The sequence below is a fragment of the Mustela nivalis genome (assembly GCF_964662115.1).
Source record: "Mustela nivalis genome assembly, chromosome: 1".
NCBI lineage: Eukaryota > Metazoa > Chordata > Mammalia > Carnivora > Mustelidae > Mustela > Mustela nivalis.
This window is the reverse complement of record NC_139020.1, coordinates 206,606,796-206,631,059: the sequence shown is the minus strand read 5'-3', so window position 1 is coordinate 206,631,059 and position 24,264 is coordinate 206,606,796. Positions and strand designations below refer to the sequence as shown.

Here is a 24,264-nt window from a genome sequence, read left to right as displayed (position 1 = left end):
CCTCCGCCGCTCGCTGGTGAGGCGGGAGAGCCAGGCGGGCGGCGCGGCCGCGCTGGGCCGGGCAGGGCCGGGCAGGACTCGGGGGCGCGCGGTGGGGCGCCATGCGGGGGCCCCGGGCCCCCCTCTTCGGGCCGCGGCCGAAGCTGGTGCTGCTGCCCCTGCTGTTGCTGCTGGGCCACCGGACTCGGTCCCGGGGTGAGTTGTGAAGCGAGCTGGTATCAGGCGCCCTGCCGCCGCGATCGCCGCCAGAGCGCCGAGTCTCCGCGTGCACCGCAAGTTTGCGGAACGAACCCTGGAGGGGCAGATGCCCCTCTGCACCTCCCCGGGCAGGGACCGGGCGGAGAGACGAGTTGGCGAACGGGGTCGAGGGTGGGGGGTCGGCCGCGAGGTGGGAGCCCGAGGCCCACGGGTGGGGTGGAGGCTCTAGGGGTGGTAACAGGATGTGGCTGGCAGAGGGAGGGGAGGAGTTATGCCCAAAGACTGAGGAGGGGTATCCATCGCTCCCTTCCTGCTGCTCTCGCTGGGAAGGGACCCCCGGATCGCCCTGCACCATTGGCAGAAGTCGGGGGAAATTCAGGTTCTGGGATGTGCAGGATGGGGGAATTGAGCCCTTTCCCTCGGACTCCCTGCGCGCCCCCACCCCCACCCCCGCCTCCCTCTCCAGACAGCCCTGGGCCACTGCAGTGCTATGGAGTTGGACCCTTGGGCGATCTGAACTGCTCGTGGGAAGCTCTTGGGGACCTGGGAGCACCCTCCACGCTGCACCTCCAGAGCCAGAAGTAGTGAGTACAACCGGCTGACGTGGGGAAACTGACGCTTTAGAGGGTGGCCGCTCAGGTCCTAGCATACTCGGGTTGAGAGCACCCCAATAGTTCTGCTCCGTAGCCCTCCCCCTCTCAAGCCCTTGATTTTCCTTGTGTGACCCTAGACCAGTCACCGACCCGACCCCCCCCCCCCCCCCCCCCCCGTCAAAAGATGATGATAAAGAACCTGCCTCCCAGCGTTGGTTCAGAGGGTTCAATGAATTAGGCATCAGCAAAGAGAAATTGCTTAATAATTAGAAGGTGGTTTTTTTTTTTTTTTTATTGCTGTGTGACCTTAGGCAAGTAACCTAACTTCTCTGAGGGTATAGAAAGGTAATTTGGTCTGGTGCCAGGGATGCAGCAATGAAAGAGGCAGTCAGAAAGCCTGTCCCTCATGGAGCCTGGCCCTCATGGAGTCAAGGGGAGACCTAGGTTCCCTCATGATGAAGCACAGCTGCAAACTCGAATTCATTTCACATGTGGCTACTTGAGGGAGGAGTAAAAGGGGCATTGAAAGGTGGGAACCACAGTGGGGTGGGTGGGTTGGTTTTTATTTATTTATTTATTTATTTATTTATTTATTTGAGAGAGAGACAGAGAGAAATAGAGGGTGAGCAAGCACACAGAGAGAGAGAGAGAGAAGCAGGCTCCCCACTGAGCAGGGAGCCCCATGCAGGGCTCAATCCCAGGACCCAAAGGCAGACGCTTGACCAACTGAGCCAGCCAGGCACCTGGTTTTTGTTTTTTGTTTTTGGGGAGTTTTAAAAATAGATTTTATCTATATATTTGTCAGAGAGAGAGAGAGCGCCCAAGCAGGGGGAGCTGCAGGCAGAGGGAGAAGCAGGGGCCCTATGCAGGACCCTGGGATCATGACCCAAGCCTAAGGCAGACACTCAACAGACTAAGCCATCCAGGTGCCCCTTCTTTGTTTGTTTTTAATGATGGTAAAATACTCATAAAATTTACCATCGTTTTTTCTCAGCCATTTTTAGTGTTCAGTTCAGTGGCATCAAATACATTCACATTGTTGTGCAATCATCACAGCCATTCCATTCCAGAGGGGCCTAGTTTTAAATGGTGTAGGGTGGAGGAGTTGGAGAAGGCCTCCCCCTTTCTTAATGAGATAGATCCACATCACATTAAGCTAACCCATTTTTAAATGAACAGTTCAGGGGGCGCCCGGGTGGCTCAGTTGGTTAAGCGTCTGCCTTCTGCTCAGGTCATGATCCTGGCATTTTGGGCTCAAGCTCCATGTCGGGCTCCCTGCTCAGCTGGGAGTCTGCTTCTACCTCTCCCTCTACCTCTCCCCCTGCTCATGCTCTCTTCCTTTCTCTCTCTGTCAGATAAATAAATAAAATATTAAAAACCCAAACAAACAATGAACAATTCAGTGGCGTTTGGTACATTCACAGTGTTGTGCAACAACCTCCTCTGTCTAGTTCCAGAACATTCTCATCACACCAAAAGGAAGTTCCATCCCCATTAGCAGCCACTCCTCATCCTCCTCCCCCTGCCCCCTACCAGCCCCTGACAAGCACCACCCTGCTTTCTGTCTCTATGGATTTGCCTGTTCTGAACATTTCCTATAAATGGAATTATAAGAAATGTGGCCTTTCATGTGTGGCTTCTTCCACTTAGTATGTTTTTGAAGTCCAGCCACATAGTAGCAGGAATCAGAACACCCTTCCTTTTTTATGGCTAAGTGAGACTCCACTGTATGGATCTATCGCGTGTCGGGTATCCACTCATCTGTTGATAGATACTTGGTTTGCTTTCATCTTTTGGTGATTGTGACTCGCACTGTTATGAACATGCATGGCCAAGTTCTTGAGTTCCTGTTTTTTGATTCTTTGGGGTCTGTGCCTAGGAGTGAAATTGCTGGGTCCTATAGCAATTCTGTGTTTAACTTTTTGAGGAACTGCCAAACTGTTTTCTGCGGCAGCTGTGACATTTTGCATTCCCTCCAGCAGTGTACCATGGCTGCAGTTTCCCACATCTTCACCAGCACCTGCGTTTTTGTTGTTACTGCTGTTTTATGAAAGCCTTGTTCTGAACTTTTGAAATCTAATCCGTCAGGATATCCTAAACACCGCTCACTGTCACCCGCATCTGGTCTGTCAGCAAGCCTTGCTAGCTCCACCTTCTACATCATCCAGAATCTGACGCGCTCTCCTTCCTGGGCACCCACCCTGGTCCAGCCCCCATCCACCATGGCTAACCTGGGCCATGTGGTCAGTCACCTTCTCTCCTGGGGCCCCTGGCCTGCACCTTCCAGCCCACAGTCTGTTCTTCGCCACAGCCGCCAGGGGGCGCCCGTGAACATCCGCGTCAGGGCCCATCTCTGCTTTGCTTCCGGCCCTCCAGGGGTCCCACCTCACTGGGGTAAAAACCCCAGTCCTTCCTGTGGCCTACTAGGCCTTGCAGTTTGCCTTTCGCCTCGCTGCCCTCGCCTCCTCCCACTCTCCCCCTCACTCATTCCACTCCTGCCGTGCAGGCCTCCTCCTTGCTGTTCCTCAAACACAGTCGTGAGTGTACCTCAAGGCCTTTGCACTCCAGAAGGCTGCTTTTTCCTGAAATGCTTTCCCCCAGGTACTGCATGGCTCCGCCCTCATGACCTTCAGGCCTTTGTTCAAAAGTCTCATCTGAGAGATCTCTGACCTGAAACAGCACTCATTCCTCACCGGCCTGATGATGTTATCATCCGTTACATACGTTAGGGATTCTGCCTCCCACACAGGAAGAGCAGCTCCAGAGAGTGGGTCCTTGCCCGCCTTGGTCGTAGCCCTGTCCCCAGCTTCTATGAGAGGGCCTGTCAGTATGTATCTGCTGACTGGATAGTTCCGTAAGGGCAAATGGCGTACTTATAAGCAGGTGCCAATGAACACAGTAAGCAATGCTCGCATGACATGTACTGGGCAGCCAGTGCAGTTTTAAACACATTCCTTTTATTGTCTCATCGATTGCCCTCGCTCTCCAGCCCTTCAGCAGGTCCTGCTATCACTCTCGTTTTGTAGATGAGGACACAGGCACAGAGAAGTCAAGTCAGTTGTTCAAGGTCACACAGCTCTGAAGTGGCAGAGCTAGGATTTGAACCCAGGGAGAGGAGTTATCATTATGGCTCTGGCCCCACACCGATATACCCCACACCCCGTCATCCCCACATCTCTCCTCACAGCCATTCCAAAAGAACGTGGACCGTGCCAGTGCCCACCGGGCAGAGCTGGGTGACCATTCCGAGGGAACAGCTGACCATGTCTGATGAACTGCTTGTCTGGGGTACCAAGGCAGGCCAGCCTCTCTGGCCCCCAGTCTTCGTGAATCTGGAAACCCGAAGTAATCGGCGGGATGTGTGGGGGGGTGTGCTCTATGTGGGGTGGGTGGTCCCTGAAGTCCTGGCTTAATGCACCTGGCCTCCCCTTCCTCAGTGAAGCCAGATGCACCCAGGCTGTACCCTGACGTGGACTTTTCAGAGGATGAGCCCCTGGAGGCCACTGTCCATTGGGCCCCACCTGTGTGGCCACCCCATAATGTCATGGCCTGCCAGTTCTACTATCAAAGATGCCAGGGGACGGCCTGGACCCTGGTGAGTGTCAAGGGCCCCCCGTTTTTCTCACTGTCTTCCAGGCAGGGCCCAGGGCATTATCCCCAAATCAGAAACCCAGCCCAGGACCTGTTCCTTACTTGCCCTTAGGATCTGTCCACATCTCACACAAAAAGGCCTGTACGTGCATCTTGTTCAGCTAAAAAAAATCACCCCCCACAACCAAATAATCTAAAATTCCATGCAGTCCCGATCCCAAATTCCACTTGGAATTTTTGAGAAACTCCGTAAACGTCCTCAAACATTGTTGTGAATGAGTAGAAGTTCTCCAATAGCTTACATTAACCTTAAAATTATGAAACCCTTCCAAGAACTCTTTGAAGTGGGTGCATTTTATACCTACCCATTTTACAGATAAGGAGCAAGGTTTAGTTTAAACACCTCAAAATAATGAATAAAGGCAGCTGACATTTCTGAGCACCTGGTATACATCAGGTCCCAAGCTAATTGCATGGATTATCTTGATGAGTCCCTCCCCACCTCCCTTTATAGTAGATGCTTTTATTTATTTATTTGTATGTTAATTTTTGTTTATTTTAAGTAAGCTCTGCCCCACCCATGGGGCTCAAACTCAGGACGCCAAGACCAAGAGTCGCATACTCCACTGACTGAGCCCGCCAGGTGCCCCTATAGCAGATGCTTGTAAGATTTTTATTTCATAGCTGGGGGAGCCAACCTCAGAGAAGTTAAGCACCTTAGCAAGCTCACACAGCAAGAAAAATGGAAGAGAACTTTGAGCAAGGAGACCCCAGAAGGAGTTAGGGGACCAGCCCCTGTACTTTGTACAACCCAGAAGTTACCAGGATCATTTCCTCTCCATATCTCATTGGCCAGAGCACAGTCACATGGTCTTACCTGGTTGTAAGGGAGGCTGGGAAATGGAGTCCTTACTCTTGACAGCCGCGTTTCCAACTGATATTCAGAGCTTCCATTTCCAAAGGAAAAAGGGGAGAATGGTTATTAGGGATAACTAATAGTCTCAGCTGCAAAACTTTGCCATGTGGAAGACAGTTGTCACTGTGATTATTCATGCAATTCAGAGAAATGCCGAGATATAGGCTTTGGAATCTGACTGCCCGATTATGACTCTCATCTCCAGCATTCATCTGCTTTGTGACCTTGGGCAAGTCACTTCCCCTCTCTGGGCCTCAGTTTTCCTCAACTGTAAAATGGGGATAATGATAAAATTTACTACCTACTGCTATACATGACCCAGAGGGTGGCTAGTTCGTCTCTTCTTCTTGCCTGGGATGGTCCCAATTTCAAATACAAAAGCTCTGTGTCCTGAGAACCCCAGGGTTTGGGACAAAGCAGGCTAGTTGGAGTCTGCTGACATATCGGGTCAAGTACTCTCAACTCAGTCCTCGGTTTCATTGCTCTTTCCTCTCTATCCCCCAGCTGGAGCCGGAATTGAAGTCCATTCCCCTGGCACCTGTCGAGATTCAGGACCTGGAGCTGGCCACTGGCTATGAGGTACGGGGCCGCTGCCGAATGGAAAAAGAAGAAAATCTTTGGAGCGAGTGGAGCCCCACTTTGTTCTTCCAGACACTGCCTTCTGGTGAGGATCTCCAGGCTTGCCCCTATAACCTCGACTTCCCTCCTAGCAGTATGTACCACTAGGCCACTCTGATTTGTACCCCCTTTCCTCATCCTTGACAGCTCCAAAAGATGTATGGATATCTGGGAACCTCTGTGGGACACCAGGCAGACAGGAACCCCTGCTTCTGTGGAAGGTGAGCTATGGAGAGGGGTTCCATTCTTTCTGCACACGTCAGGAAACCCCAGATAACACCAGTGTAAACAAGACGGCGGTTCCAGTGCCGCCTTCTTGAGATTGCTCCAAGGCTCCAAGGAGGGGATGCTCAGAGAGGCCCTGGCATAGTGCTGGGCACAGAGCTAGCCTCCACCCATGTCAGCTACTTCTGGGAGATCTGAGCCGAGACATGAAGGTGTGTACAGATGTTCCAAGCAGGGGGGAACAGCAGGTGCAGAGGTTTGAAAGCCAGACTAGGCTCAGCTCCATAAAATAGAGCACAGTGTGCCAGGGCTTGAATGCTAGTGTCAGAATGACATTAGGAGATGATAGACAATGATGCAGCCGTCCTCACTGATCCAAATCCGTTGAGCATCTGCTATGTTCCAGGCATTGCTAGGCCCTGGCTCACAGTAAATAATGGCAAGGAACAAAACAACAGAGCCCATACCCTCTTGGGCCTCACATTCTAATATTAATTTTAACCACATGTAACACAGACCTCTTACTATGTGCCAGGTTCTAACCTCCATGCTCCTTTATATTAACTGACTTTACAGATAAGAAAAATGGGACACACTGGGGCGCCTGAGTGGCTCAGTGGGTTAAGCCTCTGCCTTCGGCTCAGGTCATGATCTCGGGGTCCTGGGATCGAGCCCCACATTGGGTTCCCTGCTCAGCGGGGAACCTGCTTCCCCGTCTCTCTCTGCCTGCCTCTCTGCCTACTTGTGATCTCTCTCTCTGTGTCAAATAAAATCTTAAAAAAAAAAAAGAGAGAGACACAGAGAGGTTGCTTCAGACCACACAACTGGTTAGTGGCAGAGCTGAGACTCACACCAATTCACAGCCTCAGTGTCTATGTCATAACACATACTTTGTTAACACCCCTTTACTATGCTGAAATAGATAACCCATTTTTCTCGTGTCTTAATGAATATGTAATAAAGTGTTCTAATTGTAATATTCTGTGGAAGAGAAAGGGAAAATAAAGTAACTGCATATGGCAATTATACAGCCCAGCAATGTGAGAGGAACACTAAATCTGTATGTACCTAATAATATGGCTTTAAAATACATTTAGCAAAAATTGACAGAACTACAAGGAGAAATACATGAATCCACAACCGTTGTGGGAGATTTTAATATACCCCACCAGGGATTTCATAATAAATGGAAAACAAGTGAAGATCTAGAATACTTGAACAGGTGATTAACAAACAGCCTAATGGACTTACATAGGAAACGTCAGAATATGCCTTTCTTCCATATATAATTAGGATATTTACCAAAGTTGACCACATGTCAGGCCATAGATCCAGTTTCCAGGGATTTCAAAGGCGTGAGGTGATGCAGGGCACATTAAAGAATTTTCTAATTAGAAAACAGATTGTGGCGTGCCCAGGTGGCTCAGTCGTTAAGCGTCTGCCTCTGGCTCAGATCATGGTCCCGGGGTCCTGGGATCGAGCCCCGCATTGGGCTCCGTGCTTGGCAGGAAGCCTGCTTCTCCTTCTTCCGCTCCCCCGCTTGTGTTCCCTCTCTCACTGTGTCTCTGTCGAATAAATAAAATCTTAAAAAAAAAAAAAAGAACAGAGATTGTGCTGCGAATTGATCATAAAAACTGCCTAGAAAGTCCCCATGTATTCTGAGTACTTTTTTTTTATAGATCATATTTATTGAGACAGGAGATCTTTTTTTAATGATTTTTTTTTTTTTGAGAGAGAGAGAGATATCACAAGTAGGCAGAGCAGCAGGCAGAGAGGAAGGGAAGCAGGCTCCCTGCTGAGCAGAGACCCTGGGGCTCAATCCCAGGGCCCTGATGCAGGGCTCGATCCCAGGACCCTGAGACCATGACCTGAGCCAAAGGCAGAGGCTTTAACCCACTGAGCCACCCAGGTGCCCCTATTCTGAATATTTAAAAATTCAGTGAGCATTAAAACCAGCGTCGTCACCCCGCCCCGCCTACAAAGATTTTGTCTTAGTACATCAAAAGGAGTTTGGTTCTAGGATCAGTTAACATTATTAGACAGGATAATCATCTACGAAAGTTTTTCCTCTATACAACAGTAGGAATTTTGAAATCCCAAAGAATTGCACAGGACACAGACTAGGATGAGGCAAGCAAGGCAGGCTCATATAAGGGCAGGGTCAGATCCTGTCTGTACTTCAGATCTTGAAATTTAGTTTGTCGTGGGTTCTTTGCCCTTGATTTTGATTGATTAAAATATAATTTTTCTTGGTTACTGGGTTTTTGGTAACCTCCCCTTTAACTTTTGCATCCAAGGGGAGCGTCTTACTCAGTTCCCCCTAGTGTGGGTCCTGGAACTGTATTCTAATGTCACCCTTGCCACTGAGCTCCCCGAGACTTAGTTTCTTCATCTGTAAAGTGGAGCCAACAGAAATAGTCTGCTGACTGGTTTGTGAGGTGGCCCTCACTGAGATACACAGGATGTGGATCTGGTAGATGGGAGATCCTAACCCCTTCTTCCTCTCATCCCCCAGAACCCGGGGCACTGCGTGCAGATGAGCTATAAAGTTTGGTTCCAGGCTGAAGGCCAGGAGCTGATCCAGAAGACGGCTCCCTGCTGCAGCTCCTCCGTCCCTGCCCTGGCCGAGTGGGTTGGGGTGTCTGCCATCAATGCCACGAGCTGGGAGCCTCTTACCAACCTTTCTTTGGCCTGCCTGGGTAAGAGGCTGCGAATTTCCTCGGAGCAGTGCCCTGGAGAGGGAGGCAGGGACTTCCTGAGAGAACAGCCAAGACTTCTCCAACCCCCATCTAGGTCCAGATCTCGCTCCCCGAGACGTGGTGGTCAGCAGCATTGTGGGCAGCACAGGGCTGCTGGTGACTTGGCAGCGGGGATCTGGGGAGTTGCAGGAGCACGTGGTGGACTGGGTTCAAGACGGGGATCGCCTGGAGCACCTCCGCTGGATCCGGCTTCCCCCTGAGAACCTCAGTGCTCTGTTGCCAGGTGAGGCTGTGGACAGACACCTAGGCTTCCATCCCAGCTCCTGTCCAGCAGACTGATTCGTGGACCTACAGGAGGGAGTGTTGTGGTTAAAATATCATTAATTTCTGCAAGCAGTGTTCACTGACCACTCACTGTGTGCCTGGCCATGTTCTAGACACTGGTGTGCAGTGACAGCAGCTGCTGCCTATTGGCACTTACCAGCAGCATTAAAGTATTCAGACTTACTTATAAAGTAAGTTTCTGTTATTATCGTGCTCAAGGTAGAGATGAAGAAAAAGGCCCAGGGAGGTGAAGCAACTGACCCGAGGCCACACAGCAAATAGATGGTAGAACCAGGATTTGAACCAGATACTCAGGCCCCTCAAGCCAGGCCCTGAACCATCACACCACTCACTCTCGAAGCAACATCCCCATCCTCATGGAGCTGACTTTCTTGTGGAGTGAGCAGCCCAGTGAAACAAACAATAACAAAACAAGTACATCCATAATGTAATTGTGGGGGGGGGGATAAAACAGGGCAAAGGGAAGGAGGGAGGTTGCTATTTTAGAAAGAAAGGTTTTTAGAAAAGGCCTTCCTGGAAAAGCAGCATTTGAACCAAGACCTGAAGGAGGCGAGAGGGGGAGCTATGAGGAAGTCTGAGGGAAAAGCAAGAGGGAACAGGCAGTGCAAAGGCCCAGAGACAGGAAAGTGCCTGAGGTGTTAGAACAGCAGGGAGGCCTGCATGGCTGGAGTGGAATGAGTGAGGGGGAGAGCGGGAGGAGATGAGGGCGGGGAGGTGCAATTGTGCAAATTGTGCAAGGCCTGGTGTGCCACAGGAAGGACTTGGGCTTTTGCTCTGTGTGAGGTAGGAACCATGGAGAGTTCTGAGCAGAGTTCTGCCCTGACTCTGTTGCTTACAGGTGATCTCTGCCTGCTCTCAGGGGGAATGGATTGGGGAAGGGGTGAGGGCCATATCGGGTTGGAATTGAGGAAGGGAAATAAGCAGGCAGGTTCTGATTGGAGGTCCTGCGGCAGAATTTTGGGGATCCGTTTGGATACATTGTGTTGGAGATGTTCATCCAAATGGAGGTGTCCATGGGGCTGTTGGCTACTCGGGTCTGGGGGCTTACAGTGACTTCTGGGCTGGGGTGTGGCATTGGGGAGCCCATCCTTGGTGTAAAGGACTTGGGAGAGCATGAAAAGGTATTGAGTGAAACATTTAGGAAGGGCGGAGTCCTTCCTAAGCAAGGAGGAGCTCTGATTCTGGAAATTTCCCATTTGGGGAAGGCCAGGCAGCAGCAGTAGGTTTTGTGAAGGGACCTCAGGACCCTCACCCACCATGATGGGTGGTGTGCAGGCCCCACCCATAGCCTGGTGTTTGAGCATCTCCCAGCCTCTGGTACCCGTCTTTCCTGGCTTGAAGGCTTTCTCTGGTCACTGAAGTATTTTGCCCATCTGAGAAGCAGTCTGGAAGTGCTGGTGAATTAAGTCACCCCAGAGGCAGCCCTTCACCAATTACTAAGTGTTGGTGGATAAATATCCCAGCTTCCTCCCTCCTTGGTTCGCCTCACTTTCCGGCATCTGCTCTCTGCTGCCTCCCAGAGGTCGCCAGCGGGATTGCGCTTTCAATGCCTGCATTGCGAACTTGTTCTCATTTACTGGCGGCCTTTCTTTCCCTATTTCACTTCCCAGCTGCCCTGTTGGCGTTCTGTGGGGTTACCACCCAGAACAATTACTGTTACCCAGATATTTATCTCAACGAATTTTTCAGGAGACCCAAATGAAGACGTCTACCGAGTAGAAAATGAGTAGGGGAGGGAGAGCCAACTCTGTCTTTCTCCTCCACCAACCAGGGAATTTTGAAGGAGGGGTCCCCTACCGAATCACGGTGACAGCAGTCTCTCCTTGGGGCGTGGCCCCTGCCCCCTCAGTCTGGAGGTTCAGAGAGGAACTGGGTAAGTGGTGGAGCTGGAGAATGGAGTGACCCCCTGGAACTCTAGCTGGCCTTGACCCACTGGCTTTCTCCCCAGTGCCCCTAGCTGGGCCGGTGCTTTGGCGACTCCAGGATGCCCCTCCAGGGACCCCTGTCATAGCCTGGGGAGAGGTCCCAAGACATCAACTCCGGGGCCATCTCACGCACTACACTGTGTATGTACAGAGCGGGACCAAGCCCACTGTCTGCATGAATGGTGAGTTTCACCGCCTCCTGCCCCCGGCTCCTAGCCCCGCCCCCAAGACCCACCCATCAGTCTACCCCGCCCTCATCCCCCAATTGGCCCCTTTGGTTCCCTCTCAGCGCCTGGGAAAATTTGTGATGTCGTCTGTTCCCTAGTGGACAATAACCCTTGTGGCTATCAACATAATGGACTGTCATTTGACCATTAAAAATGAAGTCTCTGATCTATATTTATTGATATTGAAAGATGCCTGTCATGTTCATTAAATGAAAAAGATAAAAAGATGACACAACTCCATGAGATGGTTCCATTTTTGTAAAATAAACCTGGCATTGTGCAAAGCAGAGGCACAAATGTGAAAACAAATTGCCCACAATGTCAACAGGATCACAGAATTATGTATGACTTTTCTTTTTCATACCTTTGGGTATAGGCTACATTTTTACTCCGAACACATATTCCTTTTTAGAAGTATTGTTATTCCCTTTTTTTGTTCCTAATTATAAAAGTTATCTGTGCTTATTGCCATAGCTGACACATTAAAGGAATATGTCATTGAGAATATCAGCATTCTCGGGGCACCTGGGTGGCTCAGGTGGCTAGTTGGTTGCACAACCAACTCTTGATCTCGCTCAGGTCATGATCTCAGAGTCACGGGATCAAGCCCCACGTTGGGCTCCCCACTTGGGAGGAAGCCTACTTGGGATCCCCCCCACCCCCGCACCATGCTCTGTCTGTCTCTCTCTCAAATAAATAAATATATAAATCTTTAAAAAAAATACCAGCATTCTCATAATTTTGTTGACACTGATAATGCAGCTTCCAGATTTTTCCATGTATCTATTAACACTGAGATAGGAGTTGTGTTCTTTTTTCTTTTTTTTTTTTAATTTGACGGACAGAGATCACAAGTGGGCAGAGAGGCAGGCAGAGAGAGGCGGGGGGGCGGGGAGCAGACTCCCCGCTGACTAGAGAGCCTGATGTGGGGCTCAATGTGGGGCTTGAGCCCAGGAACCTGAGATCATGACCTGAGCCAAAGGCAGAGGCTTTAACACACTGAACTACCCAGGCGCCCTATCTTTGAAGATTTTTAACTTTGTATTATAGAAAATTCTAGCACACACAAAAGTAGGGAGACTAGTATAATAAACCCTGGTGTGCCCACAGGTGTCAACAAACTACTTCCTGCCAATCTGCTTTCATTTTATCCCCTGCACTTTTTTTTCTAGAGTCTTCAGTGTCATTTTACCCCTCATTACATCAGTGCTTTGGCATTTGTCTCTGATAAAGCCTATTTTTTAACATAATTACTTTGCCATGATTGCACATTACAAAAGTATATATGGGTCATTAGAATAAAATTTTTGTTTTTCTATTTTTTTTAGGATTTTATTTATTTTTTTGAGAGAGTGTGTGTGCGTACATGAATTGGGGGGAGGAACAGAGGGAGAGAAGCAGACACCCTGCTGCCTGCCTCGGGGCTCTAATCCTAGGATCCTGAGATCATGACCTGAGCTAAAGTCTGATGCTTAACTGACTGAGCCACCCAGCTGCCCCATTTTAAAATTTTTTAAATTAAAATGTTTATACATATCTAGATTATTAAATAAATATACATTTATTATTATTATTATCATTATCATTTTATTTTTTTTTAAGATTTTATTTATTTATTTGACAGAGAGAGATCACAAGTAGGCAGAGAGGAAGGCAGAGGGAGGGAAGCAGGCTCCCCGCTGAGCAAAGAGCCCAGGACCCTGGGATCATGACCTGAGCCAAAGGCAGAGGCTTTAACCCACTGAGCCACCCAGGCGCCCCTATCATTATCATTTTGGGAGGAAGAGAGGGAGAAAGGAGGTAGAGGAAGAAAGAATCTTAAGCAGGTTCCATGCCCAGTGTGGAGCCCAATGCAGGGCTCAGTCTGAGGACCCTGAGATCATGACCTGAGCCAAAATCAAAAGTTGGATGCTTAATCACACCCAGGTGCCCCTGGATTATTATTTTAAAAAGATGACAGTGTTAAAGACTATAGTTTGGCCTCGGAATATCTTATGACTGTGATGTTTTGCAACTTTCTTTTTTTCCCCTGCTGATTTAACTTGAACATCTTTGTTGTTGTTGTTGTTGTTTTGGACATCTTTCTATGGCAGTAGAGCCCAATCAGTGTTCATGTCTCCCATAATCCTACAACAAACCGAAAAGCTACCCCTCTTTTGGCTTAAAAGCAAAAAGCACCATTTAGTAAAAATAAGTAAACAGATATAGTTCTGCGAGGTGTGCTTCTCCCCACCTACAGAGAATCTCCATTCACTGGGTTAATGTGCATATGGGCAATAGGATGCTCATTCTTTCTTTTATTTATTTGAATATATATCATTTTTGAGGGCTTTCTGTGTGCCAGCCACTGATCTAGGTGCTGGGAATACAGCCCTTGTGGAGTGAACTTTCTAATGGTCAGGGAAGGCCTCACTGAGGAGGTGAAATTTGAGCACAGACCTGAAGGCAGGAGCAATGTGGATATCTGGGGAGAGTGTTGCAGACAGAGGAAGCACATGCAAAGGCCCTGAGGTAGGATTTGACTGCCTCCCCAACCTCTCTGGGTGTGTCCTTCAGTGAGCCGCAGCACCCGGAACATCACCCTGCCTGACCTTCCCTGGGGTCCTTGTGAGCTGTGGGTGACCGCATCCACCAACGCAGGACAGGGGCCACCAGGTCCCAGCCTCCGGCTTCACCTACCAGGTAGGGGGGAGTGGTGGGACTGCCATAGGAGGGGCCCTGCTCAGTTTCAAGGAGATAGGGGTTTTAGTGAGTGAGCAACCTTTTGACTTGGGGGTTGTTACTGATGATGCCTCAGGGGTATTCGGATCCTACTAAATACTTTGGATTATCAAGCAGTGTGTCTCTGACCCTTTCACCCATCTCTGACCTTGACCTTTCACCCGTGACTGTTTTATTCACAAGCCCCACTCCCACCCCAAGATCTCCCCCACCCTTAGCCCCGACCCACTCATAAGCCCCGCTCCTTTACCTGCCTCCGGCACCCAAACCCGGCCCCATGTGTGCTCCTTTCCCGATCCCTCTCCCATCCCTGGTATCCAAATGTTCTGCCCCTCTGCCTCAGATAACAGCCTGAAGTGGAAAGTTCTGCCGGGTGTCTTTCTCCTGTGGGGCTTGCTCCTGACCGGCTGTGGTGTGAGCCTGGCCACATCTAGAAGGTGAGGCTGTCAGACATGTGGGTCTTTGCCCAGGTGGGGAGGACAGTTGGACACTAGCTAAGCTTTGGTGGGGGGCAAGCAGTAAGGGAGCGCCTCTGGGTTCTGCGGATATTCCTGGGTGCTGCAGACTGGGCCTGGGTATCACGTCACTTAGGTTCTCTGCCCTCTTACCTGCTTGCCAGGTGCCTCCACCTTCGGCACAAGGTACTGCCCCGCTGGGTCTGGGAGAAGATTCCTGATCCGGCCAATAGCAATTGTAGCCAGCCCCACGTGGAGGTGAGCGGAAAAGCCTGGCTTGTCTGGGCCGTCTGGGAGGTTGGCGAATGAGGGAGTCAGCGGGGAATGGGTGGGAGCAGGCCGGGGAGAATGGGGACACAGAATCCCTGTCTCGTCTCTTTCCAGGAGGTGCCTCAGGCTCAGCCCCCCAGGGACTTGCCCATCCTGAAAGTGGAGGAGATGGAGCCGCTCCCGGTTATGGAGCCCCCCCAGACCTCCACCCAGCTGGGCTCTGGCTATGAGAAACACTTCCTGCCCACCCCCGAGGAGCTGGGCCTTCTGGGCCCACCCCCAGTTCCCAAATTCCGGCCTGAACCCAGCCCAGGCCAGGAGAGGGGTGCCCATTTGACAGACGAAGACACAGGCTCAGAGAGGCTGAGTCACTTGCCTGAGGACACCCAGCCAGGAAGAACAGGTTGAAGGACCCCTACAGAGGGAGGGTCTGGCCCTCTGGGGAGTATATGGATGGAGGGGGGAGCAAAGGAACGTGTATGAAATCGAGTGGAAGCTGCCTCCCCAGATCTGTCCTGCTGCTGTTAACAGAAACGGCTGCTGGGTGTCCCCGCTGTCCCACCTGCAGTCACGCGCAGCCCCGGATGGAGTTCCCGCCGACGGACTGTGGGCAGGAGTGCCGCGGGCTGATGCCCAGACGAGGCCCAAAGGGGTCTGGGCTCTTCCACACTTACCCTTGCCCATGAGCTAGACACCGGTGTGCCCGCCATCCCGCCTTAACTGTACGGGAGAAGGTGGACCACGAAGAGGAAAGGAACCTCTGTTCCAAGTGACTGTGTGACTGTGTGACTCCAAGCCACCCAGAGAAACACCCTTGTACGTTTTTGTAGCTCCCGTAGCTGGGGCGCTGTGTCCGGCAGCCATGTCTGCTCACACCGACTCCCTGACGCCAGCGGGAGTGAAGCCCTTGCTCTCTTCCCCCGGAGGTGGTGAGGAGGACCCGTGCCAAGAGCACACACACACGCTCAGACTGTCCGGATGCTTGAACGTTTTATTTTCAAGTATAAAGGCTTTGTCGTAGAAGGGGGCCAGGGTCACAGGCAGTGGGAAGCGTCCAGAAGCCCGGGAGGAGGTGACGTGCGGGCCAGCTGGCTCCCAGGTGGCCCAGCCAGCCCGGTGGCGCCCTGTCTGCGCCGGGGACCCGCTGCTGGATGCCGAGAGGCCGAGGTAGCTGTGAGAGGAGCCGGACGTGGGGTGGAGGGCGTGGGCTCACATGACCGCACAACACTGGCACGTCTTTTGCTTAGGCCCGCTTGCCTCTTCGCCCTCGGGAGGGGCAGACGGCTCGGGCTGCCGGGCAGGTGCATAGGTGGGCACAGGCCGGGCACTGGGGTTGGCCCGAGGCCCTTGCGCCCGAAGCAGTGGCTGGCACTCGGCAGGCTGCTCTGGGGCTGGGGTCTCTGCCAGGAGGGGGGTGGTGTCCCCCGAGGGGCCCTGGCCCTCTGCAGGAGTTTGGGGCCTTACAGATCCCTCCTCCAGGGAGCCTTCCTGCTTCTCCTGGGGCTGTGGATCTTCCTCTTCTGGCCTTGACTCTTCCTTGGCCCCCACGGGAGCCCCTGCCTCACTCACCTCCTCTGCCTGACATTCCTGTCCGCCCTCAGACTCCCTCTGGTCTTCCTGACTCAGATCTTCCTTGACTGCTTCGGTCTTCTCAGCCTCCAGTGGCGCCTCATCTCCCCCTCTCTCAGCCTCCAGTGACTCCTCGCCTTCTTTCTCGGCCTCCAGTGGCGCCTCACCTCCTGTTCTCTCTACCTTCGGTGACTCCTCGCCTTCCTTTCTTTCCAACGCCCCTGGTTCTTCAGTCACCTCTAGCTTTTCCTCCTCTCCTTTCTGCTCTACTCCCAATGGTTCCTCGTCTTCCTTCTCTGCCTCTGGCTCTTCTGCACTTTTCAGCTCTACTTGCAATGGCTCCTCGCCTCTTTCCCTCTCTGCCCTCAAAGGTCCCTCAACTGCCTCTCTTGCTACTGACAATAGTTCCTCAGCTGCTTCCCTTTCTGTCCCCAGCTTGTCCTCACCCCCCCTCCTCTCTGCTTCCAAGGAGTCCTTGCTTCCTTCCCTGTCCGCCATCACAGACATGTCTGCTCCTTCCTCCTCCGTCCCTGCCTTCTCCTCACTCCACTCCTTTCCTCCGCCCACTGGTTCCTCTGCTTGGCCCCTCCCTGCCTCCCCAGCTTCCTCCCCTGCCCCCCTCTCTGCCCCCAGTGGACTCTCAGGTCCTCCCCCCTGTCCCCACATCCTGGGCCCTTCCAATCCCTCCACCCCCAGCTCCTCCCAGTCCTCGCTGAGGGTCACCCTCTCCACCCAAATGAAAGACCCCTCCTCTCCTCCAGAGCCCCCTGGCCCATCAGGGCTGCCCCTGGGAACACCTTCTCCAGGAGCTGCTCCTTCTAGTCTCACCTGAAGAAGCCTCGGTGAGCTGGCCTGCGCAGCCTTCTGGCCCCCGCCCAGCTCCCCTGTGGCCTCTGAGTCCCCACTGTCTGGCCCTCCCACGCCCTCCCAGACCACCTCCACAATGCCCCTGTCCTCCTTCACCCAGGAGGGGAGCTCTGGGCAGCTAGCTTCCTGCCTCTCCCCAATGGCCTCCAGCACCATCTCCTCTACCTTAGCCTCTAGTTCTGGGCCCGTGGCCGCCGTGGCACAGTCCTCCGTGGCCCTCAGCCCCTCCCATACCACCTTCACCACACCCGCTTTGGCCTCGTCCGCGCCCCCCTTGGAGGCTGCCAGCGCCTGACTAGGCTCCTGCTCTGGAGGGGGGCTGAGTCCAGGGCAGGGGCCATTGGCTTCTGAGGAGGCCCCTGCTGCCCCAGGGAACAGCCTCAGGGCTGACGGAGCCCTGACAGCCTCATCTCGGGCCTCTGAGGGGGACTCTGGAGATGTGTCCACTGGTCCAGCTGGTAGGGAGGCTCTCTTGTTCAGATCAGCGTGGTCTTGGGGAGTGACAGGAGGAAAGGAGAAGAAACGGGGCGACAGAGTGAGATTCTGGCCCCCTAGATTCAGACCCCTCTTCTTGGGACCCCCAGACCTGGAGCACAAGCACCCACCTGTGGGACCTGCCTCCACGGTAGGCTGGGAGAGAGGTCGGTGACCCTGCAGGGATGGCAGAGACAAGGTCAGGCCAGCCCGTGTCTGTACCTGCACGCGGGTACCCTCCCCTGCTCAAAACACCCTCAATGCACCCCCCTACCCCGCCATCACATTCAGGATCAAACCCTCAGCCTTCCTCACCTGGTCCAGGGCCTCACACGCAGTAGGTGTTTGTCAATACTGTGTCTGTGAGCCAATAGCTGTGTATTAGGGACCTACTCTGTCACCTACTGAGATTGCCGTGGACAAGGGACACTTAAGCCTTTTGCTTGGGGGATTTACATTCCAGGGGGGTAAGGTATAAACAAAAACAAATACGTAATGCCAGGGAGTGAGAAAGACTATGGCAGAAAAAAAATAAGCAGGAGGAGGGGCTCTCAAGGAAGTGACACTGAACAGCGAGAGACCCAAAGGGCAGGAGGAGACCGCCTTAACTCAAGAGGTACATAAGGGCATTCCAAGCAGAGGAGAAAGCAGGAGCAAAAGCTCTGGGGCTGCAATGAGCTACACAAGTTCAAGGACTGGAAAAGAGGCTCAGCATAGCTGGAGTGGGGCAGGGTGGGGAGGGACAGTGCGAAAGTATGAAAATGGGCTCAGGGAGGGGAGTGGAGGGGCAGCCAAGCCCCAGGGATCTCCTCATAGTTCTCTGATCTTCTTCCCTTTCCGGCCTCCAGGCCTTTATGTGGGCTGTTTCCTCTGCCTGGAATTCCCTTTCCACTCTTGCCTGGTTCCCACTCAGATTCCATATATATGGCACTGCCTCCAGGAGGCCTTCCCTGAACCCCCAACCTTACTCAGGTGATTCCCCCGTGCTCCTCCCCTGCCCAGGGCTCCCCCCATCACAGACTCTTGGATGGTGAGCTCCCGTGGGCCAGGAATCCTTTCTTGCGCCTCTCTGGCAAGGAACTCCCAGCCAGTGTTTAAAACCTAACAAGTGCTGCTTCCCACATCCATAAACAAGTCTGCTTCTCCCTCTGTGCTCTGAAACAGGCATCTGGGAGCTAAGCTAAGGCACCAGGAAGAGCCAGAGGTTGTGGCCCCTGCTCTTCCCTATGGCCAGGCACAAATGTTGGCAGATCTTTGGACTTCGGGGACAACCCGGAGATCCAGATTTTAATGTAAGGTTGTCAAAAGCCTGTGTGTTGTGTAGCATGCATACAGACTGTATCTTAATAAAAGTGCTGCTAAAACAAAAGCCCGTGTGGATGCCTCCGATCACAAGAGCATCTCATGGTGACCCACTTCCCACTCTGAGGCCACATTCCACGAACACTGCCCCCTCCCCTCCCCCCCCTGCTTTTTCTCACCACATTCCTTGTTCTGGCCTTAAGAGCAATCCTATGGCAGAATTCTTCCTCGGGCCTGTTCCTAGTACAAAGCCATGATCTTCTTGACCCTCCCCCTCACCTCCTCCCGCCCTGTGCTGCTGCTGTTCTCATTTTGGACATAGGGAAACTGAGGCTGGAGCAAGAAATGCGACTTGTCCAAGACCACAGAGCTGAGCAATAGCAGAGGACTCAGTGGTTAAACTGCCATGGGAGAAATCGTGCTTTTGTCCCTGCTGGCTGCCTCCCCCCCACCCATTGGCTCCCCAGCCCCTCACCTGTCTGCGCCAGGTGGGCCTCCCTGAGGGCTTGTGCTGGGCACCTGTGGACGCACTCTGCAACAGCTGCAGCTGGGACTGGAGTCTGAGGAAGAGAGGAGCTGCTGGGAGCCAGGACCCCAGGCTCAATGCTACCCCCACACACCCTTTGCCGCTTCCTTGGGGTGGACCTGGGGACCTGGCCTAGCCTGGCTGGCAGGGGCTTGACTCACGTGAACAAGCTGTCTTCCAAGTTCCGGATTCGGGCCTGAGCCTGGCCCTCGGGTGACTGGGGGTCTTTCGAGGTGGAGTCCTCCGGCTGCTCCGTCCCCTCAGCCGCCCCATCCATTAGCCAGCGCTCCCGGAGAGACTTCCTCTGGGCATGGGAAGGTAGCTGTGCATAACGACTACCCCACCCCATGTCCGGTACCCTCCTAATCCCCGGGGTAGAGAAGAGTTCTTATTGCCCAAAACCACCCGGAATGGGGCAGATATTTCTCCTTCAGGGTGGGAATATGATACATGCCTTCACTGTGCACCCCCAATATTGCCAGGTGGGACAGACACCCCCACTACCAGCCCATAGCTCTTCCAGCCTAAAACAAAACACCCATCATCTCCCCACCCCTTCCAGCATGGGACAGGCGCCCCCAGAGGTGAAATCGCTTTTGGCCCCTCCCTATACCCAAGATGGGCAAACACCTTCACTGTTCCCATACTCTGCCCCCAAAGGTGGTACAAATGTCCCCAACACCACCACCGCCACCTACCCTCCCAGGCTGAGGAAGAATGCCCCCCCCCCAAGCTGGAACCCATGCTCCCAATTGCTCCCCCAAATTGGACACAGGCTCCTATGATTCCCCCCAAACTGACTCTCATAGGCACCCCCCACTTTATTGCCCAGGCTGGGCAGGCGCCCCTGCCCGCCCCCAACCTTGAGCCGCTCCACGCGGAGTTTCTCCTCTTCCAGCTCCCGGCGCGCGGCGCGGATCTCCTCCTGCAGCCGCCGCTTCTCCTGCGCACAGAGGACCGGGAGCTGCCCGCGGGCCGGGCGGGGCCGCCGCCTCCCTTTCCGCCTTCCCTCCTCCGCGGGGCTCGCGGGGGTTCCCGGGGCTCCCGGGGCTGCGAGCCGGGCGGGGCCGCGGAGCGCACGTCGGGGCCCCGGGCTGGGAGGGGGCTGCGGAGGCGCTGACTCAGCAGCGGGTGGGGGCGGGGCGGCGGGGGCGGGGCCGGCCGCGCCCGGGATGCTGCGGAGGCCTCGCCCGCGCGGAATGGGGGGTCTGTGGAAGGGGATGGGGACGGGGCCTTGGAATGGAGATCTACAAGGGGGACCAGGCTGTGAGGGTCCGAGATATGGAGTTACAGAGAAAGGGGCCCAGAGAAATGGGGGTCCAGATGTCGATATCAGAGGGAGGGGACTGTGCGATGGGGGTTCCGGAGAGGTGTCCAGAGAGAGTGAGTGTCCAGAGAGACAGGGGCGTAGAGATGGGGTCCGGAGAGATGGAAATGCAGAAATCAAGGGCTGAGAGATGGGAGTTAGTGGGATGGGGGTTCAGAGGGATGTGGTACAGATATGGGTGTCAGAGGATGGGGGTTCAGAGAGACCAGGGTGTAGAGATGGGGTCCAGAAAGATGAGGTGCAGAAGAGGGAGATCAGAGACATAGGGATTAATAAGATGGGGGTTCACAGGGATGGGATCTAGAGAGATGAGGATCCAGAGATGAGGGTCTAAGAGATGGGGTTCAGACATGGGGTGTTTGGGAGACAGGGGTTCAAAATGGAGCATCGGATGTGGATTCTGGGAGTGTGGGGTACACGGCCTCACCATTCTGGGGGTGGTGGTGGCCAGATAGACGAACTAGGGAGCAGAGGGAGGGGCCTGAGGATTTAGGTGGGGTGCCCTGGGCAGGGCTGGAGCTGAGGGTGCCTTCCCGCCCTCCCCACCACGTACACACACTTCACAGCATCAAGCCTGCTTCCCAGATTGAGAGAGAGTTGAGGAAGAGACCTGGGACAAGAGTAGGAGGGCCCAGGACGCCGGGTGGAGTGCAGTAGGAGGGCTTCACTTACAGCGATGACCTCTAGCCGCTGCCGGTAGAGGGAGCTCTCGGCCATGGGCCTGTGGGGAAAAGGCAGAGACTGCGGAGGGGGTCTCCCAGGGCCAGGCCCGCATCTGGCCACCTCCTGAATGCCCCTCTCTGAGTCAAGATCCCTGAGCTGCTTGGAAACCAACCGAAGCCCGCATTTTCCTCTATTTCCCCTTTGCAACTGAAAGGAGTTGGGGGAGAGCTCAGGGGTTCTTTGGAGGGTGGGGGAGAGAGCAGAGACCAAGACAAGTTAAACTAAGGCTCTTCCTAGGCCTGATATCTTCTCTCTGAGCCTCAGTTTCCTCATCTGTAAAATAGGCTGGGATAGCTTGATTCTCACCTTGCAGAGAGGTGCCCTTGCAAGGAAATATCCATGCAGGAAAAAACATAGTGTTCCAAAAACAGTAGTGTCATTTATTATTAATAATGTTAGTAATTCCCGTGATTAATAATGTTTATGGTTAATTATAAGAACCAGTCCAAGGCTGTCCTACAGACACTCTCAAATCCTGCCAGGCCCCTAACATGCTGTGTGTCTCTTTCCAATTCCACACCTTCTCCAGACCTCTCGGCTCCTACCCAAGATACCTTCAGCCCTGGGGGATGAGGGAATCTGGGGAGAAAAGTGTCCATCCCAAGGTGGACACATGCCATTGCCATGGTTACTCTGGAGCTACCTGCCAACTCCCCTCCCTGGGAGCAAAGGTTACCAGGTCATGTAGCCTAGCACTGGACTCTGAGCTGGGAGGAGGCAGAGGGGTCTTGGTGTTTAAGGTTTAACCTGAGCTCACCCCATCACTGACCTCCATGGAGGACCCCAGGATTCCTGCTTCCCAGCCTACAGAGCCACCCCTTCTGTGGGACAGTCCTTGTCACATGAACCTATACACAGATGTGCGTTAAGTGCCCGCTATGTGAATGGGCTTCACAGGACAATATCTGGAAGGATCTATCTATTTACCTGTTGTCCCTGATATGTAGCCCTGGAGGGATGGCACAGGACAAGCCCTCAAACATTTATTAATTTGAGCACTAACTCTATTGGGTGAGCATTAGCTACATTGCCCAAACTCTGCTGGGGCCCCCCAAATCCTCCCTGGCCACACCATGAAGATATAATAATGCAGGACTTACTACCTATAGTGCTCTAAGGGCTCTAGAGGGTTTCTGATAGACTCTCACAGTCACCTCTGCCTCTCCCTCCCTGCCCTGATCTTGAGACACTAGTCTACTCTTTGCTGAGTTGCTATTCTGAGAATAAAACCAGCCAACCATGATTAGCCAGCACGTACAGTGTGCCAGGTGCTGTTAAATGCTTTGCCTCTAGCAATTCATTTAATCTTCCCAGTGATCCTGGGAGGCAATAGTACCATTGTCCCTATTTTATGGATGGGGAAACTGAGGCTCCAAGAAGTGGTGAAAAGACTCATCTAAGATCACTGGATCAGGTGATCAGAACTCAGGGGTCTCAGGCCCAAAACACTAGAAACACTGCAGGTAAGAGGGGTCTAGGCACCCTCTTCTTGGTAGCCACAAGGCTAGAGATCAGCCTGGGGGTTCCCAATTTCAGTTGACCTAGGGGGCTAATGTCATGCTTAATAGGGTATTTCAAAGGGAGCCCAGGCCCCCTGCTAATAAGTTTGCCCTTGGGGGAGGACTAAACTTCCCCCCTCTGCTGTCCCATTCCCAAGATGTAATCTCCCTGCCTCTTCCTTGCTGGGGGGGAGGTGTGTGGAGATCGGGTTCCCATTGCTAAGCAACCAGGTTTGTAGTTGGTGAATAATGCAACGGGGGACCCAAAAGAGTGAGCAACCAAATTGGGGTCCCTGGGGGGAAACGCTTACCCAGAACTCTTTACAAACCTCTGGAGCCCCTCCCCCCTCTTACTTTAAAATGCCCTCAAACCTTGAATATTAAAATCCTCTGTGCACCCCGTTTGATAGTGTTCATCTCCAACTCTATACGAACAGTGTTCGTGGCCATGGCCTTTTGTCACCAGGAACAGCTGATGGCCATTTCACTAAGGAACTAAGGTTCCGATTTTGCCATCATCTTTCCCAGTTTAGGAGCTGTTAACTTTTTCTGTTATATCTCAAGCAATTCTTCCCACCTGGGACACTGAGGGATGTTTCTCGAGGCAGAACATGGGAGTGAGGGACCCTGGTATTTCCCGCCACTGTCCCCCTCAGTCATAGCCCCACCCCCAGGCTGGACTTTGAGCTTGAAGACTGCCTGCAGAAAATCTCTGGAAAAAGGAGGTGGGGGTCCACATTTCCCACCTGACTCTCTGCAGAGGGGGGCATGAAGGGCCTGCGGGTTTGGCTGCCTCTCTCCATTCCCCCTAGGGCCCTTAGAGAGGCCAGGCTGGAGCTCTCACCTCCCCCCCCCCCCGGCCCCCGGAAAGGCCAGTGTCCTCCAAGGAACCCCTCTCAGACCCTGCCCACCAGCCACCCCCACCCCCGACCCCGGACACTTACATGGGTGTGGCTGGAGACCACATCTGGCTCTGCAGGGCCATCTCTGCCCAGAAGCCCACCTTCAGGTCTCCAGGATCAGGACCCACCACCCGTTTGCCTGAAGGTCCCTGGATGCTGTGACTTGGCTGGTGGGAAGGGGGGGCTGCAGGAGGGCACTGGGAGAGCTGGTCCAGCTGGTTTGGGCCAGGAGGCAGGAGACGCAAGCACGAGGCGCGAGGGGGGCTGGGGGCTGGCGGGCAGTTCTGGGGAG

General features: G+C 53.3%; 2 protein-coding genes across 5 annotated transcripts; one reads left to right on the top strand and one right to left on the bottom strand.

The window, feature by feature from the left end:
- IL27RA (interleukin 27 receptor subunit alpha) lies at positions 1-19,062 on the top strand. Of its 2 annotated transcripts, XM_082742457.1 has the most exons (14): positions 2-195; positions 665-782; positions 3,979-4,136; positions 4,229-4,386; positions 5,803-5,962; positions 6,064-6,137; positions 8,657-8,840; positions 8,935-9,123; positions 10,957-11,058; positions 11,134-11,292; positions 13,894-14,019; positions 14,402-14,495; positions 14,678-14,771; positions 14,898-19,062. In XM_082742457.1, exons 1-14 carry the CDS (start codon positions 102-104, stop codon positions 15,189-15,191), a joined length of 2,004 nt encoding a protein of 667 aa, XP_082598583.1. In that variant the 5' UTR covers positions 2-101; the 3' UTR covers positions 15,192-19,062. The 2 variants fall into 2 exon arrangements, with proteins under 2 accessions (XP_082598584.1, XP_082598583.1); XM_082742458.1 differs by lacking the exon at positions 10,957-11,058 and having other exon boundaries at positions 1-195.
- Positions 15,752-24,229, bottom strand: PALM3 (paralemmin 3). 3 transcript variants are annotated; one of them, XM_082742441.1, is made up of 7 exons: positions 24,015-24,228; positions 21,521-21,569; positions 20,384-20,464; positions 19,683-19,825; positions 19,471-19,555; positions 17,825-17,870; positions 15,752-17,710 (listed from the first exon to the last, which is right to left on the bottom strand). In XM_082742441.1, the coding sequence occupies exons 1-7, from the start codon at positions 24,053-24,055 to the stop codon at positions 15,993-15,995; spliced, it is 2,163 nt and encodes a 720-aa protein (XP_082598567.1). In that variant the 5' UTR covers positions 24,056-24,228; the 3' UTR covers positions 15,752-15,992. The 3 variants fall into 3 exon arrangements, with proteins under 3 accessions (XP_082598567.1, XP_082598566.1, XP_082598568.1); XM_082742440.1 differs by having other exon boundaries at positions 15,752-17,870; positions 24,015-24,229; XM_082742442.1 differs by lacking the exons at positions 21,521-21,569; positions 24,015-24,228 and adding an exon at positions 21,459-21,477 and having other exon boundaries at positions 15,752-17,870.
- Positions 24,230-24,264: the final 35 nt, after the last annotated feature.

Coding starts and splice junctions, on each gene's coding strand:
- IL27RA (XM_082742457.1), top strand. CDS start 102: ATGCGGGGGCCCCGGGCCCCCCTCTTCGGGCCGCGGCCGAAGCTGGTG. Junction 6,138..8,656: donor AACCCCTGCTTCTGTGGAAG/GTGAGCTATGGA, acceptor CTCATCCCCCAG/AACCCGGGGCACTGCGTGCA. Junction 11,293..13,893: donor GCCCACTGTCTGCATGAATG/GTGAGTTTCACC, acceptor TGTGTCCTTCAG/TGAGCCGCAGCACCCGGAAC.
- PALM3 (XM_082742440.1), bottom strand. CDS start 24,055: ATGGCCCTGCAGAGCCAGATGTGGTCTCCAGCCACACCCAT. Junction 21,570..24,014: donor TGGTCTCCAGCCACACCCAT/GTAAGTGTCCGG, acceptor TTTTCCCCACAG/GCCCATGGCCGAGAGCTCCC. Junction 20,465..21,520: donor AGCGGCTAGAGGTCATCGCT/GTAAGTGAAGCC, acceptor CTCTGTGCGCAG/GAGAAGCGGCGGCTGCAGGA.